The sequence below is a fragment of the Apium graveolens genome, chromosome 5 (assembly GCF_009905375.1).
Source record: "Apium graveolens cultivar Ventura chromosome 5, ASM990537v1, whole genome shotgun sequence".
Lineage (NCBI taxonomy): Eukaryota > Viridiplantae > Streptophyta > Magnoliopsida > Apiales > Apiaceae > Apium > Apium graveolens.
In genome coordinates, this window is record NC_133651.1 from 123,193,980 (window position 1) to 123,202,200 (window position 8,221).

At 36.6% G+C, this 8,221-nt stretch overlaps 2 protein-coding genes across 2 annotated transcripts; one reads left to right on the plus strand and one right to left on the minus strand.

Moving 5' to 3' along the window:
* Positions 1-2,063: 2,063 nt before the first annotated feature.
* Positions 2,064-3,059, minus strand: LOC141660360 (uncharacterized). Its single transcript, XM_074467341.1, has one exon. The coding sequence runs from the start codon at positions 3,057-3,059 to the stop codon at positions 2,064-2,066; it is 996 nt and encodes a 331-aa protein (XP_074323442.1).
* Positions 3,060-4,779: 1,720 nt separating this feature from the next.
* Positions 4,780-6,837, plus strand: LOC141724458 (zinc finger CCCH domain-containing protein 29-like). Its single transcript, XM_074526615.1, has one exon. The coding sequence runs from the start codon at positions 4,864-4,866 to the stop codon at positions 6,667-6,669; it is 1,806 nt and encodes a 601-aa protein (XP_074382716.1). The 5' UTR covers positions 4,780-4,863; the 3' UTR covers positions 6,670-6,837.
* Positions 6,838-8,221: the final 1,384 nt, after the last annotated feature.

Below are 8,221 nucleotides of genomic sequence, written 5' to 3' on the forward strand. Positions count from 1 at the left end.
TCAACTGAATCAACAGATATATATAGCAAGAATACGAAACAAGCATGCATATATACCATATAACATGCTACAATATATCGCAAGAATTTGCTATAACAAATATGCATTTAACGCAAGATCATGCATATACACAAATACATCACAACAACAGTTATAACGGGTAGAAAACTTGCCTGAGCGACTTGGGGTGATAAAAGGCTCGGGACGAGTTTGGTAACCTATAAACAACAAGTAAGTTGGAATTAAACCAAAGTCACTTGTAAATCTATACTTTAACTAACTTAGACTCTAACGCTTATTTTGCGCTTACTGATTCTCTTAAGTCACTCGAGTACCCTCGGCTCCACCATTTTTAATAATTTAACCTTTACGAGTTTTAAGGCGATTCCTTCGCGAGTGTCTTATCAACTGCCTAACACACTTACCATAAATGTTTCATACATTAATTAACCCTTTTTGGTCTTTAACCTATGTTTCAAAGTAAGGCGAGGGGAAAAGTTTCGTTCGCGAAACGCCGTTACTTGAAACGGTCGTTTCTCCTAAACCGTGCATCGGAATCGAACGAACTACATATCAAAACGAAGCTCGTAACACGAACTATCTAAACATGGCAATGGTCATAATCTAGAAGGGGGTTCTCGGGTCCTAATGTTATGCACAAAAACAGTCTAAAGAAAATCGGACGTTACGACGGCTATGTTTACGCGATTTCCCAATTTAAAATCATTCAAAACCAACCCAATTCAACCTCAAATCAAACATACAACCAACATCCATCCTTATCACCTCATATCAGCCCCAACCAATTCAATTTTAACATTCATACTTATGCCTAAGCTTGAATTTAACTATACTACAATCTTTTAACCAAAACAACAACAGTTACCATTCCATTTCAATACCATTTCAATCCCAAACTCTAAATCACAAACATTAAGCTACAATATCACCCTACTAATCAAAATCATCTTATAATACATAGGAATCTAGGGTTTGGAGATGGTATACCTTCCTTGAAGTGGTGGGAGGAGCTAGGAAGCCTTAAGAAGCTTTGGGAAGTCTTAGGAATGCTTGGATCTTCAAGGAAATCAAGAAAAATTTCAAGTTAAAAACTTGAAAACACTATTCATTATCTTCTTCTTTGATTAAATGAAGAAGATTGAGAAGGAATTGATGGCTTAAACTCATGATATAGCCCTAACTAAGCATAAAGATGATTAGGGAATTATCTTACCAATTTAGGAGGCTTGGATCTTTGATTTTGAATTTCCTTGCCTTTAAAATGTCAAAAAGCCGAGAGCATGAAGAACAATGCCTTGGTTTCTTTTTTTATTTTGATGAAAAATGATTTGCTTGGCTTGGTTGGTTTGATTTTGTGTTTGTTTTAGTAAATTACCTAGTTGCCCTTGATTTTGTGTGGTTAAAAAGCCACCACATCTCCTTCCTTCCCATGTCATGCCCATGTCATGTGGTGATGTCATCTTTCCCTCCTTGTCCTCTTCTCATTGGTTGGGTGACATCACTCTCTCTAATCCCTTTGATTAACTTCCTAATTGTTTGCCTAATGACCGCTGATCTGTTATACGGTTCGCTTAACTTTCGTTCTCGTTTATCGTTTGAAGGATCATACCCGGGATCTTATTACTTAGGTTCCCTTAACCCTTCTCAATACATTATATTCCTTTTTATGATCCTCTATTATAATCCTTTAATTTAAATCCTTTTTATCCTGTTACCTTATACTCAATTCTCTCCGTATCTAGTGGATTTCCGGGAAAAACCAAAGTGTTCGGAATTGGATTCTGGCGATCTTTACATACACTCATATACCATATAGAGTACTAATAAAATCTCAGAATATCCATAATAGAACCCCTACATAGTGTGGCATGAAAAGTTTTCTCATTCAGCAAAAAAACACTATTCATAAGGGTTTCAAAAAATTTCCAAAAATTGGGGTTATTACATCTTCCCCACAATGTCCATCCCACATTTCATGAGAAGCCAAGGGGAAGAGACATGTTAAGATGCTCAGATGGTTGATGTATGATTGGTGTGTGTCTTTAGAAGGCGTCACATTTTTTCGTGTAATCTAATACATCTTGTCTTAACGTTGGCCAATAATAGCCTAAGCGTAATATCTTCAACGAAAGATTTCTTCCATTAGTATGATTCCCACATTCTCCATCATGTGCATCCCTCAAAACCATGGCAGCCTCATGCTTCTTCAAGCACCTTTGGAGTAATCCCGTAGAGGACTTCTTAAATAGCTCATCATCCACAACCGTGAATCTTGACGCCTTTATCCTAAGGGTGCTTGCTTCATTGTTATCGCTAGGTTTAACTCCAAGTTGCAAGTAATTCTTGTATATTTGAATCCAACTATCCATGCCCTCATCTGAATTATTGTCACGTTGATCAAGGGCCAACACTTCCACGTCGTGAACCAATCTTTCAATATCAGGCTTCATGATATGTATAACTGGAATATTACTTAAGCTGAGGTCTTTGAAAACAGCTCCAAGCCCAGCTAGTGCATCAGCTTGAACATTGTTCTCCCTTGGTACTTGTTGTATGTTGAATGTGTCAATACAGATCGTCAATCTCTTGGTGATGTCTAGGTATGTAATCATTTTGGGATCCTTCGCTTCATAAGAGCCTTTGACATGATTGACAATTAACAACGAATCGTAGTTTACATCAATATATCCGATCTTCATGTCTTTAGCAGTCGTAAGCCCTAAGATCAATGCTTCATACTCAGCCTCATTATTAGTGGCTTTGAAATCACAACATATTGAATATGCTATCATATCCCCCTGTGGCCATTTAAGTACAAGCCCCAGTCCTGTTCCATTCACATTTGAAGCTCCATCATTGTACAATGTCCATAGCTTGACGTCCTCCCTCGAAATGACTTGTTGAAATTCTTCCTCGGCTATCGTCATTTGGTTTGGACTGAAATCAGCCACAAAATCAGTTAAGGCTTGTAATTTTATTGCAGTTCTAGTGACATATGTGATGTCATATGCGTTTAGGCGTATGGCCCATGTCTCCATTCGTCCTGTCAAGTAAGGTTTACTCAAAAAATTCCTCAAAGAAAAATTCGTCATGACATGTATTTTATGAGATTCAAAATAATGTCTTAACTTTGTCGAAGTCATGGCCAATGCAAGTACAAGTTTTTTAAGAAATGTGTACCTTGTTTATGTGTCCACTAGGATTTTACTGACGTAATAAATGGGTGATTGGATGTCTTTATATTCCTTAACAAGCACACCACTCACAATATGATCAGTTACAGACAGGTAGGCATAAAGTCTTCACCTTGACAAGGTTTCTACAAGAGTGGAGGGTTAGTCAGATAATGTTTCAAGTCATTTAGTGCAGCTTCATGTTTGTCTGTCCACATGAATCCCTTGTTTTTTTCTTAATACGTCGTAGAAGAGCTTGCACTTGTCTGATGACCGGGAAATAAATATGTTCAAGGCTGCAACCCTTTCTTTGAGCTTCTGGACTTCTTTGATAGTAGATGGAATTTTCAACTCAAAGATTGCTTTAATCTGTTCCGGACTAGCTTCAATTCCTCTCCTTGTCACCATGTGTCCAAGAAATTTTCCAGAGGACACAACAAAATTGCATTTGTAGGGGTTGAGTTTCATGTTGTATGATCTCAATATATTCTTCTTCTGTACTATGACAACATTTTCTAACCAATCAGAATAGTCGACATTTTTGATCATCCAGCCTTCATAAGCCTGTCCACTTCTTTGTTAATTATTTTGTTTCTTTCCACTGCGAATTTCCTTCTTTTCCAGTTGAACAAGAGTGTGACCAGGATCAACATTTAACTTATGTGTGATCAATATTCAAAGGACATTTTTGGACGATATTTTTGTTCAACGTAATAAAATTGGGTAAAAAAATAAATCTACTTTACTCGATTTTGATTACGCTAGACATCCTTGACTTCAGTTTTGCAACTTAATTTATTTACGAACTCTATGCGTTGGGATTAGTGTGTGGCAAAAAATCATATGTTTGAGTAACTTCATAATTTAATTTAGTGCTTCAATATTCAGCCCCAACCCCAAGTCCCTCAAAATCTTTATCTTTAAAATTTAAATAGAAAATAAAAATGAGCATGAGTAAATTATACTAATTCAATTGGATTTAATATTATTTTAGAAGGCATACAATCTCAAATGTAACATATATTTATCTTCAATTTTAACAAATATATTCGCTAATTAAGTTTCAATTAAAACAAGTATGTAATTATGTTAGACATCCGGTTAAACTATTTTAAAGTAAGAGTCTCGGAATCAATGTTATTTTAACGAAAATATTATATTATCAATTATTATTTAATCGAGATTAACGGTATACTTATTTAATTTATTTAAAATTAATTGATATTTGATTTCTTGACACGTGTTCAAAATCTTCATCAAGTGTTAAATTCACTTGGAACAAGTATCTAAATTACGCATACAACATATAATATTAATTTGTTTAATCCGTTGTCATTAACATATTGAAATCTCATATTTATCCCAATGACAAACATAAAAAATCATGAGTATTTCCCCACGTTTGAAAATTTGGACTTTGACTAGAATAAAAACACAAGGAAGACTAGTTCACTTGAAGTAAAGAAAAGTCGCACTAATTTCACTTTCCTTTTCCTTTCCTTTCCACTCGTCTTCACCACTTGACTCGTCTTCTACACCTTCCTTTTCTTAACTTATACACACCCTTTTCATCCTATATATACAACTCTCATTCCCACCTATTTCTTCATCTCAAAAACAACACACTCACTCAACACTCAACACTCAACACATACACAACAACTCAACTATGTCTAACACTAATGGGGTTTCAACAAAGCTCTCACCTTTACTTGAATCAGCTGCTTGTGATGATCTTTCCACCTTCATTCACCAAATTGAACAACACCCTTTTGAAATCAATGAGTTAAGCTTCTGGTATTGTCGAAAACTCGGCTCGAAACAGATGGGTTTTGAGCAACGATCACCGCTTATGATTGCTTCTACTTATGGTAGCTTAAATGTTGTCAATTACATTGTTAACTCAAGAAAAGTTGATGTTAATGAGAAATCTTGTAGTGATCTTGCTACTCCTCTTCATTGTGCTGCTGCTGGTTGCTCGAGTTCGTCGGTGGAGGTGATCAAGATTCTTTTAGCTGCATCAGCTGATGTTAATTGTGTTGATATCAATGGGAAAAGGGCTTGTGATGTGATTCCAGGGGATTGTAAGTTTGCGAGTTTGTCGAAAAGGAAAGAACTTGAAATGTTGTTAGGAGGGTTTAAGGATATAGATACTGAGATTCCACAATGTGTTGAGAAGGAGAGTGTGAGTGATGTAATGTTGCCAGATATGAATGTTGGAGTGTATGGAAGTGATGAGTTCAGGATGTATAGTTTTAAAGTGAAGCCGTGTTCGAGGGCGTATACTCATGATTGGACTGAGTGTCCTTTTGTTCATCCTGGTGAGAATGCCAGGAGGCGTGATTTGAGTAAGTATACTTATAGTTGTGTGCCGTGTTTGGAGTTTAAGAAAGGGAGTTGTGTGAATGGGGATGATTGTGAGTATGCACACGGGGTTTTCGAGTCTTGGCTACATCCTGCTCAGTATAAGACTAGGCTTTGTAAGGATGAGGTTGGATGTGGGAGGAAAGTGTGCTTTTTTGCACATAAAAAGGAGGAGTTGCGGCCGGTTTATGCTTCGACAGGTTCAGCTATGCCGTCGTCTAATATGGGACTTTCAAGTCCGATTGTGTCTCCGGTTGTAGCAAGTTCACCTCCAATTAGTGGTAATTTGAGGCAAAAGAGTGGCACAATTTCACCACCTAAGATGCAGCTTCAGGGTAGCAGGTTGAAAGCGGGTTCAATTGCTAGAGAAATGGACTTAGAAAGGGAATTGTTTGGACTTGAGAGTGTTCGCAACCAGCAGCATAGACAACAGATGATTGGCAACTTATCTAGTTTGTCTGCTAAACCAATGTGGAATAACAATCGGTTTGGGGAAATGAAAGGGACTAACCTTGATGAGGTTTTTGGATCTCTTGATGCCTCATACTTGTTACCCCAAACGCAATCTCCAACTAGTCATCAGTTGCGTAGCCAAAACATGAATCAACAACTCAGGGCGAGTTACACATCCAACAACGCATCCTCTCCATCTAGAAAAGTACCTGCATACGGGGTTGATTCTTCGGCTGCAGTGGCAACAGCAGTAATGAATTCAAGGTCATCAGCATTTGCCAATCGCAGCCATAGCTTTGTTGATCGTGGAGCTGTGAGCCATCCACCTCCAGGTTTTACATCATCCGCTGTGAATTCAACAGCAATGAGGTCTTCTAATCTCTTAGATTTGAGTTGTTCTAGTGGGAAGCTGGACTGGGGTTACCAAGGAGATGACCTGCACAAGTTAAGGAAGTCAATGTCTTTTGGATTTCATAATGCGAGTTCTACAAAGAGGAGTCCAGATATGACTCCATACATTGCTGACGAGCCAGATGTTTCTTGGGTGAATTCATTAGTGAAAGATGCTTCATCTGCCGGGGCTGGTGTATACAATACGATGCAGAGGCATGGATTAGAAGGGGTTCATGAGATGCTTCCACTTTGGGCTAAGGCCTGAGCTTATGCATTATAAACAAGCTCATTCATTCATTTAGATCCGGATCGAAATTATTATTGCTTAATCTTCTTATTGGTTTTTTTGTTGTATATGACTGTATGTAGCTGAAACATGATAAATGTAAGCCCCAATTCTGTTGGGAAGAATCAATTTACACTTTTTTGTGTCCTTTACAAAATCTAAAGTATTTCCACCGGAACTTCTGTTCATTTTAATGTAGGGATTTTTTATGGCACAATAGTCATTAACTCTTGTAGGCCTTTCTTATTGGTGGTTGAATAATAAATGTTAATGGCCCTCTGCATTCATATCAATTCCATCAATAAAAAGAGCTCATTTTTATTGGAGTTAGTGAATAATGTGTGTCTTAGAAAAACCGTTTAATGTATTACACATTATTTCTGCACCGGAGTTTGTGTTGTTTTTGTACGAATTAAGAACAAATGCTTTGTCTTCCCTGCTGAAGAAGGGCTTTTCGTTGAGCTAATAAACTGCGAGGAAGCTACGTGATAGAGTATATATATATATATTTAAAGGATTTTATCCTTATATTTATAATATTATGTCATTAATTAGATATTATTAATTAGAGTTTATTGTTTTATGTCATGAAATAAAAAATTCCCAACTTTATATGGAATTGGGCTTATTTGGACTTAAATCATAAGGAAATTCGGATTTATTGGGCTGCACGTGCATACATGTTTGGGCCGTAACTTGAGTTCTACACATCAGAATTGGGCGATCTTACAGCCCATGCGAAGCTAAAGGAATTATCTACAGTTTGGAAGTGGTCCAATATCAAGAATCCAACTAGAGCAGCCCAGAATCAGGCCTGGAAGACAGCCTACGAATTTTACATCAAAGTCCAATTTATTTTGGGAAAAGCATTAAAACTCTTTAATATATATTAGGTTTTATATATTGTATAGAGGGAACCATAACATATTGTATTAAAGAATAGAATAGATATATCCATTATTCTTGAAAGAGAAGGGAAGGAGGCAGCTAGAGAGCGAGATTGAGAGAAGCAGCGAAGGGATTCGTCTAGATTTCAAAGGAACTCTTCAAGTTGTATTCTCTGTATTCAAATTCTCAACTCATGATTTGTGGTTTAAATATATATTTGTTTTCTTCATATATCATGAGTAGCTAATCCTTTAATCCAAGAGTTGGGTAGTATTCTTTGGCTTGTTGTGTTTATTTAGTTGTATTGTGATTTTCTTGTGATTGTTAATCTGTCATTGAGGACTTAACATGATTGAGGGAGTCGCGAACCTTTAATTGTATCTATAGGAATTATAACGAATCGGGAGAGGAGTTTTAATTCTAGTACATGATATGATAGACACAATTTAAGTATTGAATCGGGAGATTAATATGCGAATTGTGAAATATGTAATACTTGGTTTTTAATAGTCTATAATTGTACTTTGTAGGATCATGGGAGTGGCTTTCAAGGGATAATTGTAGGCACTATAATCTACCTTGGGAGAGAATTTTATAAACATTAGAAGGATTGTTTTTAACAAAACAAGAGACACAAACTAGA

Coding starts and splice junctions, on each gene's coding strand:
- LOC141724458 (XM_074526615.1), top strand. CDS start 4,864: ATGTCTAACACTAATGGGGTTTCAACAAAGCTCTCACCTTTACTTGAA.
- LOC141660360 (XM_074467341.1), bottom strand. CDS start 3,059: ATGGAGACATGGGCCATACGCCTAAACGCATATGACATCACATATGTC.